At 54.9% G+C, this 23,997-nt stretch overlaps 2 protein-coding genes and 1 long non-coding RNA gene across 15 annotated transcripts in view; 1 reads left to right on the top strand and 2 right to left on the bottom strand.

The window, feature by feature from the left end:
• Nucleotides 1-10,098, bottom strand: part of LOC144614623 (uncharacterized) — a 33,566-nt gene extending 23,468 nt beyond the window's left edge. The window contains exons 1-3 of the long non-coding RNA XR_013552509.2: nt 8,820-10,098; nt 6,822-6,958; nt 2,467-2,586 (exon numbers count right to left, since the gene is read on the bottom strand). This is a non-coding gene — a long non-coding RNA (uncharacterized LOC144614623). The remainder of the gene's footprint in view (nt 1-2,466; nt 2,587-6,821; nt 6,959-8,819) is intronic.
• Nucleotides 1-15,236, top strand: part of SMPD3 (sphingomyelin phosphodiesterase 3) — an 80,326-nt gene extending 65,090 nt beyond the window's left edge. For all 4 annotated transcript variants that reach the window (XM_060650359.3, XM_060650361.3, XM_060650360.3 and 1 more), the window contains 7 exons: nt 4,158-5,690; nt 10,200-10,275; nt 10,407-10,562; nt 12,086-12,175; nt 12,449-12,512; nt 14,443-14,605; nt 14,868-15,236. In XM_060650359.3, the coding sequence (XP_060506342.1) occupies nt 4,377-5,690; nt 10,200-10,275; nt 10,407-10,562; nt 12,086-12,175; nt 12,449-12,512; nt 14,443-14,605; nt 14,868-14,969 (1,965 nt within the window). In that variant the 5' untranslated portion in view covers nt 4,158-4,376 and the 3' untranslated portion in view covers nt 14,970-15,236. The remainder of the gene's footprint in view (nt 1-4,157; nt 5,691-10,199; nt 10,276-10,406; nt 10,563-12,085; nt 12,176-12,448; nt 12,513-14,442; nt 14,606-14,867) is intronic.
• Nucleotides 15,237-18,809: 3,573 nt separating this feature from the next.
• PRMT7 (protein arginine methyltransferase 7) overlaps nt 18,810-23,997 on the bottom strand; it is a 46,531-nt gene continuing 41,343 nt past the window's right edge. For 8 of the 10 annotated variants that reach the window (XM_078438909.1, XM_078438911.1, XM_060650351.2 and 5 more), the window contains 5 exons: nt 22,159-22,320; nt 20,966-21,040; nt 20,033-20,193; nt 19,219-19,329; nt 18,810-19,033 (listed from right to left, as the gene is read on the bottom strand). In XM_078438909.1, coding sequence (XP_078295035.1) covers nt 18,826-19,033; nt 19,219-19,329; nt 20,033-20,193; nt 20,966-21,040; nt 22,159-22,320 — 717 coding nt within the window. In that variant the 3' untranslated portion in view covers nt 18,810-18,825. The remainder of the gene's footprint in view (nt 19,034-19,218; nt 19,330-20,032; nt 20,194-20,965; nt 21,041-22,158; nt 22,321-23,997) is intronic. The other 2 variants (XM_060650353.2, XM_060650357.2) reach the window with 1 other exon arrangement.

The following is a 23,997-nucleotide window of genomic DNA, read 5'->3' as shown; positions in this document are numbered from 1 at the left end:
GACTGAGCCTGGGCTGGGCCACCCACAAGGTCCTGCCCCGCCAGGGGGTGTGGGCAAGACAAAGGGCCCAGGGATACAGGATGGGTGCCCTGCTGCATCCCCCTCAGCACCCACACCCTCAAAAGCTTCTAGGGCTCTCTGAGAAGTTCCCAGCCTCTGGCATTTAACTTCTACTCCCCTCTTTCATGGGGAAAGCGTAGATCAAACTAATTAATGTGTTGTTGTTTGTTTGCCCTCCTTTCATTTCACTGAGACAAAATAATTAACCACACAGCTCTAGAAACTGGCTTCATCCGTGGCAATTCCTTTTGTGTCAACTGCTTCAGCAGCTTCCGTGCATAGATGTAGGGACTGCATGCAGGAGCGGGTGGCTGGGCAGCACCTGGGGGCTCCTTATGTCCAGGGCACTGAGGGACAGGAGGCAGGGGAGGGGCCCCAGATTGGGGACCCAGTGGCCATGAAGAGCTAGGATGCTCGGATCTGCCACATCTTAGAGGAACACCGTGGTGGCCCTTGGGCTGCCAGCCACCTCAAACCCACTGATGCCTGCATTGAGACCAACAACATTCTTGGGACCAGCCTGGGGGAACCAGAAAGATCAGGCCTGGCCGCTCACTGCCGCTGCAGGCAGGGCTGGGAAGGAACTTGCCCAGAAGGGTTCCTGTGGCCACAGCAGAAGTGAGGTGGACACAGGGCAGCTGGAGAGGGAGCCAGTCCCCACTGATAGTGCGGTCACAGCTGATGGCAGGTCCCTACCCTGCCTGGCCAGTGTTAGGGATGGGCCACATGGGAGAGCAGAAGGTTTGGGAATTTCTCTCAGGAACCCTTTGACGAAGTGGGGCTGCATCTACCTCTGAGGTGCTAGGGACCCTTCCAGGGTGGGGCTGGATAAGGAAAGAGGGGCAGAAGCACAGAGGGCCCCTAGACAGAGACTGGGAGATTGGACTTTCTCCTCCAAGGCCACGGGACTGCCAAAGGGAGGATCTAGTCAGATTGTTTAGGAAGCTCCTTCGACCACTATGCACATTGTGGCCTGAGACGGAGGATGGTGACAGGGTGCGGTAGGTGCTCAGGTAAGGGTGGTGTCGGCTGGGCTGGTGACCTCAGGCCACAGGGAAGAGGAAGAAAGAGCTAAGGAGATTTGGGAGTGGGCCTGCTCCATGCATTTGGGGGTGACATCTGAGTGTCCCCAGCAGTCCGGCCTAGACCCCTACCCCCAGCACCTTGGTGCCAAATGCAGTGGCTGCTGGAGACTTGGGAGACCCCATTCCACCTTCCCCACCTGTAGGGACAGGACCTGCCACCTCCTCTAGGTCCAGTTGGTGCAGGCGGCTCTGTGGCCTCCCCTACAGCTTTCACTGCAGCCAGTCTGAAGATGGCCGCACCGTGCATTGCTGTGTGCTGCACACTGTGCTGAAGGCAGCCAAGCCCACAGGCTCAAAGGGAGCCAGTGGGCTGTTGCCCCAGCTTCGGGTTAAATTCAAATGAAAGTTTTGGGATTTTAAAGAAACAACAGGCGAGTCTGTCAGATAGCAGGTATGGGAGAACTCTGGACAGCCACCAATCTAAGTACTAAGCCACAAGCTCTGGGCCACAGAGATGACACAACTCTCCTGGGGGTTAAAGATCGTGTGCACAGAGGGTCAGCAAGCCTGCCACAAATCCTCCAGTTTCAGCCACTGTCATAAAATTGGTTTCAGGGTCTCAGCCCAGGAGCTTGGCGTAAGTTAAGGACCTCTGAATCAGCAAACCCCAAAGGAAAGGCCATCGGGGTTAGGACACCCCACATACAGAGCCTGGCCCTTGGAGACCAGGGCTCAGGCTGGGTGTGGAGGAAGTGGTGAAGGCCACTGTCTGGTCTGGAGCTTCAGGACAGGATATCAGGGTCTCCTATCCTCTCTGAAACAGGTTCCCCTTCCCTGCCCCATGAAGAAGGGGAAAGGGACACAGTGGCTGGCCCTCTGGCCTCACCAACATCCTTGACAGTGAACTTCATTGCCCACATCTGAGTGAGAGGCCTTGCTACTTCAGCACCAGACAAAGCCCCATGATCCCAATGCCCACAAGCGGAGGGCGTGCCTTTCCCAGATTAAACCAAGTTGCAGCACAGAGCTGTCTGCAAAGGAGCTGTTTCCCATGGCTCCTGGCCAAACAGCTGTGGTCTGAGTAGACACACCTGCTTCTACAAATTGTAACCTTCCGGCGTTTGCTTCAAAACGATTTCCTCTGAAGAAAGTAAAATCCTCATGAAATATATTCTCCAGAACGAGACACAGACATCAGCTTAGATTCGTCTTTAGACATTAAGCTCTGGTCTGGGACAAGGACCTCGTCCCCGTTAACTCAGCCCTGGAGATGTGGTTACAGGAGTGCACTTGGGTGACAGGTACACAGCAGAAACTCGGCACCCCGTCCACCCTGCACCTCAGGCCTGGAGGCAGAGCAGATTGACCTCCACTCACCCACCCATTTCTTGAGCTCCTGCTGGTGCAGCTCCAGGACCCACCACGCCCTCAAGGCAGCCCCTTCTTTCAGGAAGCTCCCAGTCTGCTGGGGAGGTGGCCGTGTCCCATGAGCATTTATGACCTAGAAACGCAGAGACCAGGTCATGAATGAGGGGAACAGGAGCCCCCAGTGGACGTACTTAAGCTACCTGGCAAGAGGGGGCAAAAGGGCCTCTCTGAGGAGGTGATTTCTGAGCTGAGTCTTAGAAGAAAGGGGGTGAGTCAGGTGAGGGGCAGGGCATGGGCAGGAAACCACATCCTACTGAGTGGGAGATGGGGCTGCAGACACGGAGGCCTGGCTAGAAGACAAGACGCCCAATAAGGGCCAAGTGAGGCTCCAACTTTCAGAGGGTTTGAGGTATCTGAGGGATGGTCGGATCAGACAATGAGTCACCCCAGCCACTGTGGCCTAATGGATAGGAGGCCAAAAAAGTGGGCGAAGTTGCGATGCAGTCGTGGACCACCACAAGGGCTCCAGGAGAGCTTGGGGAGGATGTGTGGACTGAGGGAAGGCAGGACCCAGGTGACACCAGGTACTGGCTGAGGTGACCAGGGAGGCAGCAGGAAGACAGGCTGTGAGGCCAGGATGGATGGAACATGGGCACAGACCCGCTGGTGCCAGGGCAGAAGCTGGACTGGGTCAGTGAGACAGTGAGCGGGAAATGAACTCCCTGACAGAGCTGGTAATAAAGACTCTGGATTTGCTTATACCAGCTTCACCACAGAATGATCACCAACAGGTCCCCGGAGGCTGGGCAAACACTCCAGACTCTGGTCTTTATTGATTCTACATTCAGCATGATGATTGCACCTGGCAGTCTCTCCTAGGCAGGACCCCAGGGCCTGTTCTGAGGTTCATGCACTGGCTGGGACAGGGACCTGGGATGGACTCATTTCTGCAGCTGTGGGCCTCAGCTGGGCCCTGGGGTTGCATCTCAGGCTTAGGGGAGAAGCTTGGGCCAGATCCTTGCAGCCCCAGGACACTTCTCCGAAAGTCACAGGGACCATCATTCTAGAAGTTGTTTAGGCCGGGGCAGCGCCTGGGTCCTGGTCAGAAAGGGATTTCTGCTGGCGGTCACCAGGGGTGGGAGCGCAAGAATGGTCTGTCTGATGCTGTAGGCGGGGGCCAAGTGAGAGCCTGGGTGTGGGGATGGCCCTCCTCTCAGGGTTCTGCCAGCCACACTGCCCTCTGCCCCAGGACTCTCTGGCCCCTTTCTCTGCAGTTTGCTCCCTCTCTGTTGGGACCTGAAGGACACTCCGTGACAAGCAGATGTGTTTGAGGCTCCTCTGAATCAGGGTCACCTCTCACTCATTCCAAGCACACCCCTGGCTCCTGATGGGCTTCTGGCTGCTCCAGGCTAGTGTCAGGTCCAGCCATCCTCTGGGATCCCCAGCCTGCCTCCCAAATGCCTATTAAGCTGGGCCCCTCCAAAATCCTGGGTCAGTTTTCAAGCAGTTACAAGATCAAGATGGTCAGCTAAAGGTGGTCATGTCACCAAGCTGTTTGCTCCAAGAAAACCAAACACACACAGGCAAACAGAATGCTCCTGCTCATGTTGGAGGAAGGGGACAGGGTGAAGGGAGACAGTGGCCCCTGCTTTCGACCTGCTTCCCTAAGGGTGAATAAAAGTGCCCTTCCTTTCTGTCTTGCAGGTTCTCCAGCAGGCCTTGGTGGCCCAGCATGGCCCACTGAGGTGAACCATGACCAGTTGGCCAACACTCGCCACTGACCACTCAGAGACGCATCTCACCAGGAGGTGACCCCTCCTCCAAGGGACCCCCGCCCCCCGCTCACCCACCCCTCCCAGGAAAGTGCCCGCACCGCCACAGACACCATGTAGTAGGGCCGGCTGCGGCGCCCAGTGAGCTGCGATGGTTTTGTACACGGCCCCCTTTCCCAATAGCTGTCTGTCCGCCCTGCACGCCGTGTCCTGGGCCCTCATCTTCCCATGCTACTGGCTGCTGGACCGGCTCGTGGCCTCCTTCATACCCATTGCCTGCCAGAAGCGCCAGCGGGCAGATGACCCGTGCTACCTCCAGCTGCTTTGCACCGTGCTCTTCGCGCCCGTCTACCTGGCCCTCCTGGTCGCCTCGCTGCCCTTCGCCTTTGTTGGGTTCCTCCTCTGGTCCCCACTGCAGTCTGCCCGCCGACCCTACATCTACTCCCGGCTGGAGGACAAGGGCCCGGCCGGTGGGGCGGCCCTGCTCAGTGAATGGAAGGGTACAGGTCCTGGCAAAAGCTTCTGCTTCGCCACTGCCAACCTCTGCCTCCTCCCTGACTCGCTGGCCAGGCTCAACAATGTTTTTAACACCCAAGCACGAGCCAAAGAGATCGGGCAGAGAATCCGCAATGGGGCCAGCCGGCCCCAGATCAAAATCTACATCGATTCGCCCACCAACACCTCCATCAGCGCGGCCAGCTTTAGCAGCCTGGTGTCACCGCAGGGCAGTGATGGCGTGGCCCGGGCTGTCCCTGGGAGCATTAAGAGGACGGCCTCTGTGGAATACAAGGGTGACAGCGGGCATCACTCCAGTGACGAGGCTGCCAACGGCCCGGCTTCCGGGGACCCGGCCGAAGGCGGTAGCCTTGAGGACACCTGCATTGTGCGCATCGGAGGCGAGGACGGGGGCCGGCCCCCTGAAGCTGATGACTCTGCCTCTGGGGGCCAGGCCAGGAATGGGGCCAGTGGGGGCTCGCGGGGCCAGACGCCCAACCACAGTCAGCGGGATGGGGACTCGGGGAGCCTGGGCAGCCCCTCGGCCTCCAGGGAGTCCCTGGTGAAGGCGCGGGACGTCGGCAGCGGGGAGCCAGGCGCCACCAACAGCAAGCTCCCCTACAAGGCCTCCGGGGTGAAGAAGGCTGCAGCGCGCAAGAGGCGCCACCCAGACGAGGCCTTTGACCACGAGGTCTCCGCTTTCTTCCCCGCCAACCTGGACTTCCTGTGCCTGCAGGAGGTGTTTGACAAGCGGGCAGCCGCCAAATTGAAAGCCCAGCTGCACGGCTACTTCGAGTACATTCTGTACGACGTCGGGGTCTACGGCTGCCAAGGCTGCTGCAGCTTCAAGTGTCTCAACAGCGGCCTCTTCTTTGCCAGCCGCTACCCCATCATGGACGTGGCCTATCACTGTTACCCCAACGGGCGCGGCTCCGATGGCCTGGCCTCAAAAGGAGCGCTGTTTCTCAAGGTAGGAGGCTGTGGCTTTGCAGAGTGGCCACACATCAGCCCGTCACAGAGCCACCGGAGGAGGTGGGCTGCAGCCGGGGGTTCCTCCTGGGGGCTGGGGGTAGGCGAGGCCTTTCGTGGAGCCGAACGGGTGGGCGCCCAGCTCAGGGACAAGGAGAATAAGGATGCAGGGACAAGGGCCAAAGGTCCAGGCACAGACAGACCTGACTGGGTCCTCTTGGGCAAGCTCCTCAGATCTCTGAGCCCTCTCCCCATCTGTAAAGTGGGGGCGACCTAGTGCCCAGTCATAGGGTGGGGAGTGAGCTTGAGGCCTGAGGGGTCTTGTGGGTTGGTGGTGAAGGTGGCTGGCAGCGATGGCAGTGATAAAGGGAAGAAGGGGGAGGCAGGGGCCCCTTTCCATTAAGGGGCAAATGCCTGCTCGCTTAGGCCTGCAGCCTCACTGGCCCGGTGCACCCTCCCTCCTGGCTGTCACACAGCTGCCATGCCAGGCACCCTGCCCACCAGCCCAAGGCTTCGCTTCCATAGTCACTAATTAAAGTGAATCATAATTATTTCTGCTAATTTGGATGCAATTGGAGGAGTTTTTAGACCATGGTAATTTGGTCATTACCCCTTATCTTCTACTGAGCCTGACACACTCTGAGTGCTGACTTTTTGTTCCCTATGCAAAAGACACTGTTGGTGTTTCCAGACTTTTCAGAAGGAACATTAGGCCAGTTGATACAGCACAGGACCCAGGCCCCACTCCAGTGGTTCTTGTGTGGCTCTTCAGGCCCAGACATGGGGGTCCTTGACTCTCCATTCACAGAGAAAATTGAATGAACTCCTTTTACCACTCCATTTTGGCATGTGGTTCATCAGTGTTCTGTTCCTTGGATATATTTTTGTCTCAGCAGCCGGAGTGACTTTTTGGGGAAGGAGGGGAAATGTTGTCAAGCTCTCAGGAGGAGAGCGTACCCTCTCCCTCCCACCCCCTACCACAGATGGTTCAGAGGCTAGGGACCCCCTTGGTGCTGCCCCCCAGCCCACACACCCTCATCTCCCTCCTTGGTATTGCACCCTGACCACCACGCCCACCAGGGTCACAACAGTCTCCTTAGGACAGTCCGTCTGCTACGGGCTTTCCTCTTACCTCTCTGGCCGTTCCTTCCAGACTCTTGGTCACCTGCCCGGCCTTTAACTGCTCCCTCTGCTCCTTAGCCTAAAACTGGTCTGCAGATATGTTTGACTTGGTCCACACCATTAAAAAGTTTCCTGTGTTGGCCAGCACTGAAAAGTCAAGATTATTCCAATAAAACCCAGTTTGCAACTTCTCTCTCACCTCACAGATCTGGCAGCACCTGGCAGGGCCTGCTGCCTTCCTCCCAGCTCTCAGCCTGAGTGAGGGTTGGCAGCCCCCACAGCAGGGTGACCCCACTTGGCTAGACCTCTTCATTTCCAAGTGGACACTATGGCCAGCCCCACGCACCTACCCCTGGGAAGTCAGTCCACAGACTCCATTTCCATATTTGCTGAGGGCTCTCAGGCTTGTCCCAGCCCAGATCTCTCCCCAGAGCCCCCAACTCTGTGTCCGGCTGCCCCCCTAGACACAGTCTCTTTCACTTATCATATGCCCATCTCCATCGGCCAGGTTCCACCATCCCCACCTTTACTCTTCCCTATGACCTGAGCCCATCCAGGCTCTTAATTTCACTTCCATTTCCTAATTTCCATTAGGAGTCCATCCAGACTTCTAGTTTCACTTTCTAAATACATCGGGGTCCATCCCACATCCTCAGCTGCACCTCCAAGGCTCAGGCCACCATTCCTCTGCTTTTCCTTTCCCTTCCAATCCCATCCTCCTCCTGTCCCAGTTCTGACTCCTGGTGCCTACTTCCTGCTGCCTCGGGGAGAAGCCCATCTCATAGCGGGGCCCTTCCACCTGCCCTGGCCTCTGCTCCAGCACCCCACACCCCCAGGGTCCTCCACGAATGGCTCCTCTTGTCCTGGTCCCACCCTGGGTTGGTCACACCCCCTGTGTGGCACTTTCCTCAGCGCAGCCCGCACAAGCCGTATTTCCCGCCATAGGCCCCTCAGCCTTTGTCCCCAGCTGTCTTACTGTCTCTCTAGTGAGACAGAAATGAAAGCCGGCCGACTGAGCTCCCTATGTGGCAGACCCAGCTGTCTGTTGATGAGAGCAGACCTGTTTCTCCAGCCTGGAGGTTTCAGGAGACAGGCCATCCCCCAAGGGGCCAGGGGCTAGAAAGATAGCAGCCATGGCTGTGGCCTTGGCTATTGCCAAGCCACAAAGTGGCTATTGGCAGCTCACGGGCTGATGGAGAGCGGGAGGGGCTGGAAGGGGCTGAGGGAGGGGCAGCCATAGCCTCGCTGCTGTGTCTTCCCTCCCTCCGGGGCCAGTCTCCTCAGGGGAGGGCTTCCCCAGTCCCTGCCCCACGTTTCAGCACAGGCAAGTGACACCAAGTGCAGAGTGAGTAATGGGTTGGCACACTAAGACCATCAAATGGGTGAAAAGCCTGCCAAGTCACCAGGAGTTGAGAAAGCAGCAGAGAGTAGGGTGAAGAGCTGGGCGCAGGGCAGCAAACATCTGACAAGAACTTGCCTCCCCCATCTGAGCCTCATGACCCCCAAGCCAATTCTGGTATAATTTTACTTTAACCTTCGTAATTGTTGTGAAGCCCCAGGGGGGCAGTGTCCAGGAAGCACTAAACACTAGTGCTCACAGCATAGTATTATTATTATTATTATTATTATTGAGGGGGAACAGTCACTGCCTGGGGAACACAGGGGGCAAGCGCGCCATCGTGTGGCCTTTGGAGGCACCGTGGTTTTAAAACTGTGTTTTAAAACAGTGGTATGTGATTTCCCAAGACATTCCAGGGTGGTGGTACTAAAGGCTGAGGTTTGGGTCTGGAATGTGGGCAAGAAGTGAATGGTGGACATAGGAGTTTATAAACAGCCCCAAATTCAGGCTGTACAGCCCATTATCAAGTAACCAGATGTTCATCCCCCCCACAAGAGCTGGGAAAGGAGAGATGTGCATCCATCCAGGCTGGGAAAGGAGATGAAGAGCTGTAGGAAGCTAAGGATGCTTAATGATGTGAAAACCCATATGGAGGAGAATAATGCCAACCTGACTTTGGCAGCGAAAAGAAAGATGGAAGCCTGCCCAGGCTCTCTGAGTGGAGGGCCTGTGATGTGGCGGTGGTTGCAGCCGTGAGTCCAAGCCTCTCTTAGCTGGAGGATGGGCAAGGTCATGTTCAGGCAGATGTTTGCCTCGTAGCCAAGAATAGGCCTCTATGGTCACCTTCCCTGGAGAGTTCCCAGGGTCCAGGATCTCTTCTTCATACAAAACCAATTCTGGAATGGATTAAAGAAGTTTGGGAAATACTGCTGAGGCCTAGGTGGGAGGAGAGTCCAGAAAGAAAGAGGAGGAACCAACCAGAGGCCTCTGCGGAAAGGCACCCACAGATGACCCAAGGGAGCTTGCCTGGAGGGGGAAGGGGTAATCTCCTATTGCAGCCTCCTGCCACTTGCCATGGACAGAGGGCCTGGGAGAGCAGCTGGCTGGGCAGCCACCCCTTCCTTACCTCCACAGCCACAGCCCTGACAAGGGTTCAGGCTTGTATCAGTGTCACCACTGGGGGCTGTTTCGGGTTGTCTGTGATGTCATTATGCCAGCCTGTAGAGAAAGCCCACCAGGGACATCTGCACTTGGGCAGGGAGTCACGGAGGAGCCCCTGGCCCCACTTCACCCCCTGGGGACTCTATCTCCAGTGAAGGAGGTGAGCAGGAGGGAAGGACTAGGTCTGGGGAGAGTGCAGCATGAAGGCCTGGAGAGGCCCCTGTGGAAGAAGGAGGGCTGGGCTCTGGATAGAGGCTATGGGACACCTGGGGCAAACCCATGTCACAGGTGTCATAGAGACATAGCCCATACTTGTCATGCCAGATCAGGGGACCAACAGAAACCACTGCCAAAAAGCAGATAAAGTGGCTTCTCATGAAGTCACAGGGGCAGAGAGAGACTGGGCAGAGTGGAGGGCAGGGTCCACTCATGTTGAAGGGATGGGTGGGAGGCTCTGCCTGCTAGGCTGCATCCCAGAGGGGAGACCAGCTTGGATTTTGGAGGGATGGGCTCCAGGGCAGTGGGATCAGGGGAAAGAGCCAACAGACAGGAGTGGACAAGGAAATGAGGGGCTGGCACATGAGGGTCATCCATGTGGACACTCTGGTCACCAGGAGATGGTGGGGGTTCAGGGAGGGAATCAGCAGTGATTTCTGCATTTTCCTTCCTGTAAAGCCTTGCATGAATTGCTAGTGGCACTCATCATGCCACAGGCTGGTATTTCTTTAAACATCTGCCTCCTACCCTGGACGAGAAGTTCCTATAAGCATGACATGTGCTGTTCCTATCTGGGCCCAGGTCTAGCAGGAGCTGACAGAGATGGGCTCATACTTAGAGCAGTCATGACTCGTAGGCTTCGTCATCAACACCTCGCCTCCTCCCCAACAGGTGCAGGTGGGAAGCACACCTCAGGACCAAAGAATCGTCGGGTACATCTCCTGCACACACCTGCATGCCCTGCCAGGTAGGGTCTGGTGGCCCCTGCTTTCCGGGGCGGGGGGCAATCTGCCCGCCGTGGGCTGGGATTGGTGCCGGGGCGTGGCTGGGGTCTTAACTGCAGCTCTGCCATCTGGTCTCTATGGCTCTGCCCCACAGAGGACAGTGCCATCCGTTGTGAGCAGCTGGACCTGCTTCAGGACTGGCTGGCTGATTTCCGAAAATCTACCTCCTCGTCCAGCACAGCCAACCCCGAGGAGCTGGTGGCGTTTGATGTCGTCTGTGGAGATTTTAACTTTGACAACTGCTCCTCTGGTGAGGTGGTGGTCCTCCCCAGTTGGGTGGGCTACTGGGGAAGGCATGGGCTCCAGTCACACTGGAAAGGATTGGGCTTCACAGCTTGAAGAACTTCCTGCTGCTTGTGAGCATGTGGGTGGGATATTAGCAAGACTCTGATTTCTGTGACCCCTAGAAATCCTAAAATGAGAAGAGCCCACGCTCTGCCTAGAAAGCTGAGAGGCCTCCTTGCTGGAGACAAAGAGATGCCCTAAAAATGAACTTCTGATGGAGAAGCTTGGGGCTTCTGAAACTCAGACTGTGGGCAAGCTAGCTAACACTACCCACCAAGTCGTTACTCGTCTCCTGCTTTGCACCAGGCACAATTCTAACAGCTGTTTGTGGGCCGGCTGTTTCATTTAAATCTCATAATGACCCAAAGAGTGAGCACAGTATTAATTTACAGGGTGTGAAAGAGGAAGCTGAGACCCAGATAGGCTGAGTAACTAGTCCCAGGTCACACAGCCAGGAAGTGGTTGAACTGGGATTTGAACCCTGGCAATTATATCTTTACCCCTTCGGCTAAAAGACTGAAAATTCATCATGGGTAAACTTTTAAATAATTGACTTAAATAACTGATCTGGTGATCACGCTGATCTCAGTTTACTCCTGGGAGTTTATGCAGCTCTGAGCTTCCCTTTGCCCAAGAAGCTGATGTGAGGAACCGCCACCCCCCCCCCCCAACCCGCCCGCCACTGGCTCCTGGGCTCCTTCCACGCCAGCCCCAGCCCAACTACAGATGAGTGAGTGACATGGGGTCTGTGAGCTGAGGCTTAGCCCTCAGTGAAGGCTGGAGACCTAAAGGTCCTACCTGGAGCACAGGGTGGTGCCCTCACTTGGTGGCAACTCTAGGGTGGGTGGGGAGACCAGTGCCAACCGTGGAACATACAGCCCCTCGATGGTAGCCCTGTGGTCCCCTCAAAGACACATTCCTGATACCAGCTCCAAATGCTAGGTGCTCCTGGGATCCTCCTGAGTCAGGGTGGGGATGTGGTACACACAGGAAGAGGCTGTCAGAGAGGGTCTCACCCAGTCAGGCCCCACTGGTGCCTGTCCTTCCTCCCAAGGGGTCTCAGAATGGCCCTCTGGCTCCATGAGTTGGCAAGACAAACTGGAATTCAGGGCAGATCACCTCTCTCTCCTAAGTCCTATATGGTCACTCTTGATTCAACCTGGTCACCCAAGTCTGTGAAGGGCAGGGGTCCCTTCCAGGACAGCATGAGCCAGCCCCCACAGGTTTTGCCACCAGATCTGGGAAGACCTCAAGATCACTGTCCCCTGGAGGCCAAGTGGGACCATGACCAGTGTCCTCAGAAGGATAGCTCACTCCCACCCCCGCTGGGGGTGGGGGGGGGCATTCTCAAGGACACAGAAAACCAGTGACAAAGGAGACCCCACCCAGAGGCAGTTACCTGAGTTACTGACTAGAACCTAAGGCAGGCAGCCCTCCAGGACAGACACCCTGAGCCCCACAGCATTCCCTTTCTCCCTTCACGCACAGATGACAAGCTGGAGCAGCAGCACTCCCTGTTTACACACTACAAGGACCCCTGCCGCCTGGGGCCTGGAGAGGAGAAGTCCTGGGCCATCGGTGAGCTGGGGCTGGGCACAGGGTTGGGGGCCCTGAGGGGGAATGGCGGAGGGGCACTGCAAGGCCTGAGCCCACCCTGCTGAGACCTGACACTGAACCAAGGCTGGGCTCCCCACAGGCTTCCCAGAGACATTTCAGGACCTATCCCCAAGACCACTCTGCAAGGGGCAGGGGTAGAAGCCCTCACCCATGCCTCCTGCCCCCCAGAGGCAGCCCTCCTAGAGGCTGGCTGGGCCCTGTTCACAGTGACCACTCTTGCCTCCTTGTTCCTAGGTACCATGCTGGACACAGACAACCTCTACGATGAGGACGTGTGCACCCCTGACAACCTGCAGAAGTAAGCAGCCAGCACCCATGTCACTGCAGTTGTGCAGGGGTGGATGGATCCCAGGGCTGGGATGAACACTGAGCACTGACTCTGGTGTGGAGAGATGGGCTGTGCAGGGCAGACTAGAGAACGCAGTTCCATGGGAAGGAAGCCTGTGAAAGCCTCAAAGACTAAAGCTGGGGTTGGGCGGAGACCAGGCCACCTTCATGCCCCAGGGACTGGCCTGACTGAGGAGAAGCCTTCAACCAGGAGGAGGCTCTAGAGGTGGCACTTCCTACATCAGCACCAGAGTCCGGGCTCATTTTACAAGAGCTTGGCCAGCCCTGAGCCATAGCCTGCTTCGAGGCCCTTCTGGGCACAGGGAGAGGGACAGAATCTCTCAGGGTGAGGCCAAGGGCTGCTGAGACCCCTGCAGAAGAGCCATGGAGTGGCGTCCATTGCAGGGAGCCCGGCAGCTAGTAGCCACCAATCAGGCAAATAAAAACGCAAGCGGAGCTAACACTAAGTAGACATTTTCAAAGCAGAAACAGTTCCACTGCAGCCAAGCTTCATACATAAACCTGATGAGAATTCCATACAGGGCCGATATGAGAGGCCAGCAGCAGAACCAATTTGTAACTCACAGCCCGAGACTGCACAAAGCCATGGCAGTGGCTCCTCACAGCTAATTTAAGCCAATTAATTAGATTATAGACTAAATTTGAAACATCATCCTATGCCGAGAAAATTATCTTTTTATGAGATGATGATTAAAAAATGACTATCAGTAACTCTTAGATCATTGATGCTGGAATTAATTACCAAAGGCCAAGGACGGTAATGGATTATATTTCTGAGATGTAGTGATGCTCTGCATGTCATTAGTGTATTTATCTCAGGGCTGATAAAGGCCTTGTAGAAACCCACATTTGCTGGCTGTGCCTGTCCAGGCGCCCCTTCCATTTGTTCAATGTCCACTGGCCTCTGCAAGTCTCCCGTGAAGGCTGTCCCCAACCAGTGCTCAGGCTCCAAAGGAAACCTGGCAGGAAGGGAACGGCAGACAGGAAGTCAAAAGGCCTGGATTCAGAGTGTTAACACCCAACCTGAGTCCCTTGCACATCCTGTAGAGAACCCTCACCCACATTTAAGTACCCACATCAGTTTTCTTCCTGTAAGAAATGTTATGGCAACCACATCCCACATTTTTTTTTAACGTAATTTCTACACCCAACGTGGGGCTCAAGCTTATGACTTCAAGAGTCACATGCTTTTCCTACTGAGCCAGACAGGTGCCCCCAAAATTGTTCCTTTCTTGGCATTCCTGGTCCCCCAAATGTCCTGGGGCCCACAGCAATCAATCATCCTTGTGTCAGAGGAAAGCTCAGGGGTTTGGTGGCTGGCACAGCTGCTCAGAGAGAAACCAACACAAGAGTCCAGGCCCAGGATAGGGCCTGGGTGCTCTCCTGGCTCCCCCACCCCTGCTGACTTGAAACAACGGTCACGGAGGGTGGGGGTGGGTGGTTCTGAGGACCTATAGGAGAGAAGGGTCCCTGAGGTTCACTGCAAAGACCCTTTCCCACCCCACCCCCACCCCCTGCCACTGGCTCTAAGCAAAGCCCTGTGTGCAGAGGGGGTGAGCACTTCTGTTCCCAACTCGGTACCACAGGCTCTGGGCAGTACTATGTCCAAACTTCAGCGACAGCCAAGCCCAAGGTGGACATGGACAGACTCTGGAGTGGCATGGCTCAGTCAGGAACTCACAGGGTCAGACTGGGTTTCCCTCCACCTTAGTCCCCTTTTTTTGGGTCCCCCGGGGAAAATAGATCTTAAACACAGGGTTTGGTCTGACCTGCATCTCTCCCACTTAGGGACTAGAACATGGTTCCACACTCAGGATCTGGGGTCTGGAGAATGGGGCAAGGGCTCACCTTGCTTCCTGTCCTTCCTGTCTGTCGAGCAGGGTCTTGGAGACCGAGGAAGGCCGCAGGGAGTACCTGGCTTTCCCCACCAGCAAGAGCCCCGGGGCAGGCCAGAAGGGACGCAAGGACCTGCTGAAGGGCAACGGCAGACGCATCGACTACATGCTGTACGCAGAGGAGGGGCTGTGCCCGGACTGGAAGGCTGTGAGTCGAGTGGGCCAAGCAATGCCTATAGATAGGGGATCCTGTGCCCTGTACCCCTCAGCAGCACTGAGCTCTTCTCTGAAAACGAGATCTGTCAGTCTCAGAGTCCTTGGGGCCCATGGGATGCTCCCATTCCTCTGCCTCCAGGAAGATCCTGGCTAAACCCAGCCCCCACCTCTGCACAGAAGCCCCACCCCTGCCCTCCAGGCCCCTCCTGTGTAGGATGCCCTCTGGATCTAATAGGACTGCTTCTTTCCAACAGGAGGTGGAAGAATTCAGTTTTATCACCCAGCTGTCTGGCCTGACCGACCATCTCCCAGTGGCCATGCGGCTAATGGTGTCTGCAGGGGAGGAGGAGGCATAGACCAGCCACGTCATTCAGAGCAGTGGGGCCTTGCCAACCCTTTGAGCCGCAGCACCTCTCTGGCCATGTCCCCTCCAGCGAGCACCAGCGGTGCTGGGGGAGGAGGGCAGAGACCTGGGGGGAGACTTGGTTAGTCCCAGGTGAGCTGGAACCAGCGCTGCCCTGCACCTCTGGGCACTCACTGTGGACAGAAGGGTCAGGCTGGTCTTGGGAGCCACAGCTGCCCAACAGTGCCATTCTTTCAAAACATGATTTTCTACAAATCTACAGCACAACCTAGTTTGTAACCCGGGGGTTAGTATGAGAACCGGGTTTCTGTACTCTTTGTATCTCTTCTCAAGCTTCGTCCAGGGTTCATTATTTTTGTCTGCTGCCATGTTGTCTCGCATGCCTGCACCCTCGCATGCACGCTGCCCGCATGTCATGTGCCACACCGTAGCCACACAGACCCCTCACTCGGGCCTCACCCAAGGCCAAACTCCAAACACAATCAGAACCAGCCAAAGAAGCATTCCTGGGCATAGGGCCGCCAGCTCCTGCCTCCAGGCCGGACGGCTAATGAGCAGGGACCATGAGGGCCGTGTCCAGTTACCAGCAAGCCCGGGCTCTTCCCAGGGTCTTGCATTCAAGGGCGATTATTTTAAAAAGAAAAACAGAAAAAGTTAAGAAAACAACCCTTCACTTTAGAAGGTCTGCAGACCGTGAGGGAGAACACTGCTCAGGCTCCTCTCTCCCAGCCAATCAGGGCCCCCGAGTCTCCCCTGAGAGACTTCAAAGTGGGCAAAGGGAATCTGAGGAGAGAGCATCACTTTTTTATAGGAAGAAGGGGAACTCATGACATAAAGGGGTCAGGGAGCTTCAGGTTTTCCAAACGATAGATTTATAGCTTCTCTTCTGTCAAAACCAACACATGCCCTTCTTTCTGCCTGATCCCCATTTCCCTTCTGGACACCTCTCTGCTTTGGGACCAATCTTTCCCTGGCTGAGCTCAGGAACTGTCTGCCTGCCTCTGGGTGGGGCTGCAGCTCTGTCCTCCCAGCCCCATCCTCAAAAAGTGACCCAGGGCCCTGGATGAAGGGACAGGAAGCCAAGGTGCAGAACGGCATGTCCCCTCACCATTACCAGTGTGTAGGCTGGGGGTGAAGGCCAGGGGGCACCGCTTGCCTGGGGCATGGAGTGGTACTGGTTGGCATCCAGGCCAGTAGACACCCACTCTGCCACCGTGTGACCTGGGCAGGGCATGGCAAAGCCTGCAGGTGAAGTCCACAGCTCCCCACTCCACGGCAGCTCTGCCTCTGCCTACCTGACTTTTTAAACATGCCCGGAGATACTCCCCAGTCACACGAGGGAGGGTTGTGTCTGTTTTCCCATGCAAGGACCCTCCAACTCAGACTGTTCTTGACAACCCCCCACTGATCTCCCCTCCTTGAAGTGCCCTGACCTTGTGCCCACCTGGCTCAGAGCCAGCTCTGCCTATCAAGGCTGGGGAATGCACCAGGATCTTTCTGCCAGAAGCCTCCTCCTGGTGCTGGCACGCTGATGCAGTGCCTTGTCACCCAGTTGAGCTGCAAGAGGGACCAAGATGGGGCCAAGCAGCCAGTCAGGGGCAGGCCCTGTGCTGGGGGAGGACACGCTTGAGAACCATACACACGGAGGCACTGGTTTGTTTGGGGCAGTGGGCTGCCGGCTTTGTTGCCAGGAGCATTCACTGACCAAGCCCCCAGCCCCACCCTGAGTCCAGAGCCAGGAGGGGCTGGTCACCACTGAAGGCACAACCCCACCTGGGCTCTCTGCTGTGCCTAAGGGCCTGGCCTTCAGGGCCTTGGCTAAGCCAAATGGGGCCCCCACTCCCAGGAGCAGCCAGGAATCTCTGCTCACACAGGTGGGGCCCAACTAAACACACTCAACGCCTGGATGGCTGGGACTGAGCAAAGGCCCCAGGCTTCGAGTTGGATGTGTGTCCAGGAGAGCAGCAGGGACAGAGGCCAGGGTTCCTGAAGCAGAGAAACTCTGGGCCCAGCCTGCATCCCTCCGAGGAGTCACCTCCCTCCCAGGGCAGCTCTACGGGAGCCACAGCACAGGGGTACATGCTTCTCTCCCTACTCACAGGGCGGCCTTAGGCAAGTCACACCTCCCTGTGCCTCGGTCACTTCCTGTCCTAACAAGGTCACCTCTGCCCAGCCTGGCCCTAGTATCTGGAGCCGGACCAGCCTGTGTCCCAGCTCCCCTTGCACTTCCCTCTGGCGCAGCTTCAGCATCGAGGACGCCACTGCCCAACCACATGTTTCATCAAGGCTGTGGACTCCTAGGGCCATGCACAAGCCAGACTTTTCCATTTTGATTTTTAAAAAACAAAACACTACCAGAATCTCAGATTCTGTGGCATCTAGGCCTAGGAGGGGTGGACACAGGGGTCACTCAAATCCCCAACTGAGGCCCCCATGCCCACTCCAGGCCCAGCCTCCTCCAGAGAAGCCAGGAGGCAGGGGTCAGCTTTAGAAGGAAACAGTCATTTCCATTTGTCCAAACCACCTTGAGTTTTAAGTATGAATATTAACCTTGATGCTTTTTAACTACTGTATTAACTTGCTGAGATTTAGAAATACTGTTTTAAAAAAAAACAAAATTTTTTAATTTCTGTATTTTTTTCTGTATTGTATCCTCATGGGACATTAGGGGTTTTATATGGTAAGCACACCTAAGGTTTTGGTAAAATTATTATCAAATATATATCCAGACGATTCTTCCCTAGAAGAAAAACAATCTTTACACCTGATAAAATATTTTGAAAAGAGAGGTGTTTTTCCCCTTTACTGGTGCTGAACAGAAAGATGGATAACAAGGATAAAATAAAACTGTGAGGCTCAAGGCTGGTATTCTCTTATTTGAGCGACAAGCTGGGGCCAGGCTGTGGGGGGGGGGGGCCCACCTTTCCTGCCTCCTCCCCAACAGGATGGGAATAGGCCAAGTCTGCCCTGAACTGCCAGAAAACTGGGCCACCTGGGTTCCTACTGTCTCCCTGTTCCCTCTGGAAGTGGGAGTAAACAGTGAAGGACACCTTGAACGTAGGGAGAAGCACGGCTGGGGCCTCCTCAGGATTCTACAGCCTTCCCTAGCAAAGCAAGGCCCAGGCTAGGGTGGGGTGGCTGCACGGCACCCACCTGCCCCAGACTTCCAAGGTGGAATGGGGGCACACAGGAAAAGGTTTACCTCCTGATTCCCCCTCCTGATGGCTGGTTTCCTGGTCTGCATCTCAGGAACTGCTATGAGACAGCCTCTTCCCTGTCCTCTGAACAGTAGCCTGAAACCAGGTGTCAGTCTTGGGTACCTGCTGATGCTGCAACACCAATGGCAGATGTTTATGGATGTGCCTTGGTAACATTACCCAAGAGATGAAAAGGACGGCCCTGTCAGGGTCTTTCAGGCCCAGGACTGAGCCCCAAGTCAGCATCTCCACCCCAGAAGCCCCTTCTAGCTGGAATCAGGCAGGAGGGACCCCAAGGTTCCCCACAGGCCAGTGGCTCACAGAGGGGCAGCACACCCACCGCAGCACTGCACAGCTGAGAGCAGCACATAACTTGCCTGGCCCAGCCAGCTCCCAGGACGGTAGAGGGAAACGCCACACTAGAGCTTTCTGAGCATTTTAGAACCATGGCAGGGGGGCTCCCTGGCCCCTCCTCGGCTCCAAATTCAGTCAGCAGTTTATGCCGCCCATCACACCCAAAATAAGGAACTGGCAGAGCAAAAACACAAAAAGGGAAGAGGGCTTTGAGCCCGGAGGCCAAGATGGGCCCTGAAAAGAGAAGTGCCTTCACCTTCCCTCCTAGAAAGCCACGCCAGTCAGAGCCCAGAGCCCTCAGGCCACTTTATTTCTCAACAGGTGAGGGTCACTGCCCATCGTCCAGGGTGTCTGAGAGTGAGAAATCCATGGTGATGTCTCCAGTGTGGGGGTGGAAATCCACAGTGTAACTGACAGTCTGAGGGCCACCCAGCGGCGCTCTGGGGTCCGCCATGGTGAAGAAGTACACTGCCTGCTTGCAGTGGGGGTTCCAGCAACAGTCCCCCTGTAGAAGCAGCGAGAAGATAGTGAGGGCTACTAGCACCCAAGCCCCCTCCTGGCCAGTCTCCAGGCCAGGCAACTCGCAGTGAGAAGCTGGTCAGAACCAGGTGACCTGGGGCCACTGAAGAGTTACAATCGGGCTAACTTGTAACCAACCAGCTCACAGGGTGGGCCTGTTCTGGGACTCACGTGCACAGCACTACCTTGTCCTCTACAGACTTCAGGAGGCCAGTGTTGACAGTGTTGTCCGGCGTGAGGTGGTATTCCATCCACAGGACGGCCCCATGGCTCCTCCCAGGCCTGGGGGTGGGGATGTTGGGTCAAAGACAAACAGCCACACAAGAGATGGGCAGGCACAGCCACAGTTCCTCACCGCTTTCCAGAAACCTCTGATCTTTCTTTCCTCCCCAATCAGGAGGCTGCTAACATTCCACCTGACTAAAGGCCGCTTGGTAAAATGCTGAGCAAGAACCACAACCCAGAGCCCCACCTGCTCCCTGCAACCTGGCCAAGCACTTAGAGGAACCATGGGACAGGGGTTTTTCCTCAGGGAAGCAGCAGCTCCTCCCTGGGAAGGGAGGTGGAGCAGGATGGCCCAACTGTGCCTCACGATGAGTAGCCCTTACCAATTCCTAACCTGCTTTAATTCCCAGCAGGGTTCAGGAAAATGGCCCACTGGGTAACCATAGCAACAAAAAATCACTTTTCTCTATAGCTGTGATCCATCATGACACTTAGCTCAAAGGAAGCTGCAGGTGTGGGGGGATGTGCAAAGCCCACTCTGGCTCTCCCTCCCCACCTGTACACACCCAGAGGCTGTGGGGACCCACTATACACTCAGGGCCACTTTGGACCAGGAAGGGCAAGGCCCAAAAAAGGAGGCCACAGCCACCCACATGAAAATGGCCAAAGTAAGTGCTTAGTCACCCAGGCAGTAACTAGACAGAAAGCAGGCCCTACCACTCCCTTCCCCAGCTTACTGCACCCTGGAACCTGTTCTTACCTCCTCAGCTCAATGGAGCCCTCAGCATGGATCAGGTGTGGGGGTACTGGCTGCCGAAAATCAAAGGTCAGGATCTGCTGGGGCTCAGACAGACAGCGGCATGGGTACTCCCACAGCGGGTGGGGTTCGGCCTCCTTGCTCTCCCTGAAGTCCAGGGCACGCTGAGAAGGGAAAGGGAGGTGGCAGTGGGCAGAGACAGAGACAGAACCAGAGCCAGTGGCCTAGGAGATAAGGGGCTCTTGTCCAGTCTCCAAGGTCTATACCAGTGGTCCTTTACCTCCTTGGCCCAGGTCCCTCAGGGTAACTGCCACAGTCAGATGCCTCAGTGGGTCCTCACAGAAAGACCACACACACCGGGATCAAACCAGCTGCCTTCTCTACTCTCAGCTGCCACGCACAAGTGTCTTCTCAGAGAGTTACTTCACCTGAGCCTCATTGTTTCCCTTTTTAAAATGGGATGACGCTGCCTGTCTCATGAGCTACTCTGAGGACCAAACGTCAACACTGGTAAAAACATCTGGCACTTGGACGCTTGCCCATTCAGTGACCATTACTGAGCACTACAGCTGCCAGATCACTCCTACATGAGGCTCCCAGTCTAGAGGGAGACAAGGAATCACAGTGCCTGGACACACCAGGGTCTGGCTGAGAATGGGGTTGGGCAGGAAAGCTGACCCACACGTGATCTCTGAGCAGCTACCTGAAGGTCACACAGGAGTTGGTAGAAAGAAGAATGTATAAAGCCAAGGAGTGAGAGGGCGCAGGGCACAGACCAAGTGGCAGGGGTGATGGATGGGGTAACATATGGGGCCAGACTCAGGATCAATAGGTTCACCTGGACTGGGTAAAGGAAAGCCAAGTGGGAGGGGTAGGAAACTGTGCACATGGAGTAGGTGGGTGGGACACTACAGGCAGGAACTGTGCCCCACCAACCTTAATCATGTCATCCATGATGTGTACGTCAAAGCCTTCGCAGTCACCACAGGGACTCCGGATCCGCCACAGGTCCTGTGAGGAAGGCAGAGCCCTTGTCGACACCCAGTTGGGGATGGATGTCACAGGTTCGGTAGGACAGCACACAGACATCCACACCCACCCAGAGACATGAAAGCATGGTGACAAGAGCGAGAAGAGTCAGTGAGGTCAGGTTGGGGGGAAGGGGACAGCCCCAAAAAGGCACCCCTTGCTATTCCCACACACTTGGAAGAGACCCCATGATTGAAAGGCCTCAGAGATACCAAGGATCTGGGAAGGTCACTGAAATCTGCAAAGTGTCACATGATCAAGTCCTCTCCTACAGGGGACAATCAAACAGAGCCACTGGGATGGGGTTTCTTTGGGAAGAAATCTGTAAACCAGTTTCTGAGGCTCTGTGCCTATAAACAGGATGTGAGGACATTGGGAGAGAAGGGACCAGAAGTGCACTCAGGCTAGCCAATTTTGTGTCCCGTTTCCTGGATATATGTCTGGGAATGAGCATCATTCCCACATTCCTTCCTGGGCCATGAAAGCCAGAACTCCTGTGGAAATCTCGCCAGGTAAATAGACAACACAGAAGAAATGCCCAGAAAATCAGTGATGGAGCCACTAAGCTACCAATGGGTGAAGCCGTTCTTATCAAAGAAATATCAAATGAGGTTCACTCTACTTCTCAGGTTGAAAGTATTTCAAAATCCTTTTAAGAAGAAACGTCTTTCCCAAAATGACTTTGTGACTGGTTTTGCTTTGATGAGGAAATTAAAATGAAGCTTTTCAATTTTTTGTTACATAAAGAAGCTGACTTTCCATCTCAAAATGCTTTTAACAACTGGAGCGTCAACTTTTAATAAGAACAGAGTGAGCTGCACAGCATGTCTTCTGAAACTCTTCATTTATGTTTTTTTTAATTATTCTGATAAGGGATAATTGTAAAATGACAACACACAGCCATTTCCATTTCACATGCCAAATTACCGCATTTGTACAAAGGCAAGTCTCTTCCATTCAACCCTGCAGTGTGCTGATACAGAAAAGCAGAGGCCCATATCATTAAGACTCACAATGCTCTATCTGCACCCAAGGTCTCTGCAAGAAAATAAGGACCCCCCAGCCCCTGCCCTTTCTGCAACAACTTCTGAGGGGCCTACCCTGAACTCCACGACCACAGCGTGCAGCGAGGCAGTCTGGGGCATCACCACAGCACCAGGCCCCAGATGCTGGTCCACGGCAGTCCGCACATACCAGAAGTACAGGTTGTGCCAAGGCAGCAGGCTGGTAGTGAAGAATGGTTCACCCAGGAGGAGAGAGATCTGGCAATCAGAGCAAGAAGGGGGGCCAAGATGTCAGAACGATTTTGCTAAAGGGTGAAGGACAGGTCACAAGGTTCATGGGAAACATGGAAATAAAAGGGCATCCATTCCCTCAACCAACAAGCATGCCAGGTCTGCACCTGCCTGAAGACACAAAGATGAGCAGACATGAACCCTGTCCTCAGGAGTGCAGAGTAGAAGAGGGAACAGACAGGGCTGGGGTTATCCTTGTACAGTGTGGTTTGACAGAAGTGAGGAAGGGACATGTGGAGGGACCCCAGGGTCGGGCCCTTCATGGGAAGGGCCAGTGTAGATAACATCTTCCTGAATGGCATCCTGTGGGTAGATTCCCATTCAAAGCTTATCATAACAAACTGTTATCAGTGCTCCTCTAGCAGTCTTCCTCAGGAGGTTCTGAGCACCACAGAAGTGGGGACATTGGCAGCACAGTATCCCCAGCACTTTGCAAAGTGCCTGGCTCAGAGCAGATGGTTAGTAAATATTTGCTGAACAAATGAACAAATGTATGAATAGGAAAAGCAAAGGACTGGGGATTCTAGCAGAGGTATGCAGGGGAAAAAGCATGGGTGTGAGAGCAAGGCCCATCAAGAGCTTTTTACATGAGTATGCAGGGTAGGATGGTAAAGGGTGAGGCCAGAGAGGTGGAAAGGAGTTAGGTTGCCCAAAGGCAGCTTATGAAAGGTCAAGGAGGCTGGACTCCTTCCTGATGGTAAGAGGGGATCTCTAAAAGCTTTAATTGGGGGTTCAAAATGAGAAGGAACGTGTTTTAGAAAGAGCCCTCCGACGACCATGAAACATATGGAGAGACCACCCACAGGGACTTGGGGGAGTACTGCAGTGGTCCAGGAAAGGAGCAGGGAGTGTACAGAAGGAAGGACTGGGAGACACAACAGATGTGGAGGACACAGGGCACCCAGAGCTGGGCCCAAGCAGAAGGACCTCAAGGGAGGGGCCGATCTGAGATGACATCTAGGTGTCTGGCTGAGGTAACAAAGATGCAGATGGAAACACCAAAGACAGAAAAGGGCTGGTCCTGAGTATTCCCTGCCCTGCAACAACAGAACAAGGCAAGAATGCCTGCTCTCACCCCTTCTATTCACCACACTAGTCACCTAGAGTCTAGCCAGCGCACCATTATCAGTGGCTTATAGAAGTGGAGTAACTTTCTTTTTAACATTTATTTCTTTTTGAGAGACAGAGAGTGAGCTGGGGAGGGGCAGAGATGGAAGGAGACAGAGAATCCAAAGCAGGTTCCAGGCTCCTAGTTATCAGCACAGAGCCCGATGTGGGGCTCGAATTCACAAACTGTAAGATCGTAACCTGAGCTGAAGTCAGACGCTGACCAACTCAGTCACCCGGGCTCCCCAGAACTAGAGTAAGTTTTTAATCCTCATCTATGAGAAAAAAAAGTGCAACTTGTACTGAGTGTTCATGGCAGCATCATTTATAGCAACCAAAAAACAGAAACAACTCAAGTGTCCAGCAACTAATGAACAGATAAACAAAATGTGGCCTATCCATGAAATGGGATGTTATTTAGCAGTGAAAAGAAATGTAGTACTGATTTATGCTACATGGATGAACCTTGAAAGAAGCCAGTCTCAAACAGACCACACATATCCCATGATTCCACTTACATGAAATGTCCAGAATTGG

This window comes from Panthera onca, chromosome E2, assembly GCF_046562875.1.
Source record: "Panthera onca isolate mPanOnc1 chromosome E2, mPanOnc1 haplotype 2, whole genome shotgun sequence".
NCBI lineage: Eukaryota > Metazoa > Chordata > Mammalia > Carnivora > Felidae > Panthera > Panthera onca.
This window is presented reverse-complemented; position numbering and strand designations above follow the sequence as displayed.